General features: G+C 40.9%; 1 protein-coding gene across 3 annotated transcripts in view; it reads right to left on the minus strand.

Annotated features, from left to right (window-relative positions):
• Positions 1-417: 417 nt before the first annotated feature.
• The window catches only part of LOC102778980 (SHC-transforming protein 1-like), a 13,903-nt gene continuing 12,860 nt past the window's right edge, over positions 418-1,460 (minus strand). For all 3 annotated transcript variants that reach the window (XM_087844642.1, XM_087844640.1, XM_087844651.1), the window contains 2 exons: positions 1,272-1,419; positions 418-1,185 (listed from right to left, as the gene is read on the minus strand). In XM_087844642.1, the coding sequence (XP_087700768.1) occupies positions 1,021-1,185; positions 1,272-1,419 (313 nt within the window). In that variant the 3' untranslated portion in view covers positions 418-1,020. The remainder of the gene's footprint in view (positions 1,186-1,271; positions 1,420-1,460) is intronic.

Raw genomic sequence — 1,460 nt, forward strand, 5'->3', positions numbered from 1 at the left:
TTAAATCATCTGATCCTCAATTTAAACATCATTGTCATCCTGGCAATGTCTACATGCATGACGAAGGGGTTGGTGAGTGTATGTGTATAACAACTCACAATTATGCAGGGTATCTAAGGTTTTCGTAGTAATTGCAGGGGAAAAGAAAATTTCCATACAACCAAGTTGTTCAGTTAAAAGTTATCATGAATACAATGACATCTGAATGCTTATAGCTTTTCTAAATTGAATAATAATGTGGGCAATGTTGTGAGGAACTGTTTATTTTGTGGTACAATCCCTAGTCACTCGAAGCTAATTCCATTAGTTTGATACCTTTTTGTTGTGGCGTGAATTGACTGGAACCCTTGGATGGACTGCAACACGATTTCAAAACAAAGTTCTGTTATTCTGGATAGAGGTTTAACGTCAAATAAATCACCAACAAAATCCGATTTAATCACTTCTGTAAAAGACCCAAAATGTGTTCAACATAAACACCTAAATGGGGTATCTAGATACAAAGACCGCTGTAGTTTCATGTTCAGTATGCAACAAACAAGTGGGATGAAAAGTTATTTTTCTCAAGTTAAGCATGGAAAGTGGGAACAAAAACAAAAGAAAATCAAAACTAATGAGCACGAGACAAATATAGCATATAGAAAAGGATTTGGAAAGCCTGCCAACATTCTGGTTATTTCCTGCCAACGCCAGAGACTGTGTTGAGACACTGAGTAAATAATAGCAAACTGCCTGAGAGCGAGACAGGATGTTCTGCAGGCCAAAGGCTGTTCTCAATACAGGCACAAGCTGTGACTTGAGAGTTTACTCGAACAAAAAACAAAACACACAGTAAATAATATAATGGGCAAATAATGCAAAATTGTCCCAACAGTTTGGAAAAATGATCACAGCTCCCTGGAAATTATGTCCAGGGGTGCTCTTCTCTTGAGGCAGCTGAAAGTGTTTAAAGGTTTAAAAGTTCTTCTTCTTCTTTTTGTTGTTGCTAGGCCTCTCTGTGTTTCATCTCAAAAACCACTGCTAATTCAAGACCATGCATCTGGCAGTCTGTGAATGTTTGTGTGTTTGCAGGATCGGCTGTTTCAGGCACAGCTCGCTGCTTCCAGAAACAATGGGCATCTGATTCTCCATGTGGAATCGCACCAGGTGGCCAACACTCAGAAACACCTGATCACGGGTCCGCACCTGGTCAATAAATGGAAAATATGCTTGAAAGGTTGCTTTCTTTCTCTTCTTTAAACAATATTTGAATTCCACCAGCAGAGCTGTACCTGTCCATGTGGATCAACCAGCAGTAGGTGTCGCACAGTAGCTCCCTCCATACCGCTGAGTACATACTGACCAGCGGCAGAGCTGCTCTCTCTGACCAGGAAATCTCCGCTACAGGTGAGAAGCGACTCCGCCTGCTCTCTTCCTAACCTGGGAGGAAACAAACAAAATTCCATGGGAGAGAATGACCT

Source organism: Neolamprologus brichardi, chromosome 1, assembly GCF_056152115.1.
Source record: "Neolamprologus brichardi isolate AB-2024 chromosome 1, ASM5615211v1, whole genome shotgun sequence".
NCBI lineage: Eukaryota > Metazoa > Chordata > Actinopteri > Cichliformes > Cichlidae > Neolamprologus > Neolamprologus brichardi.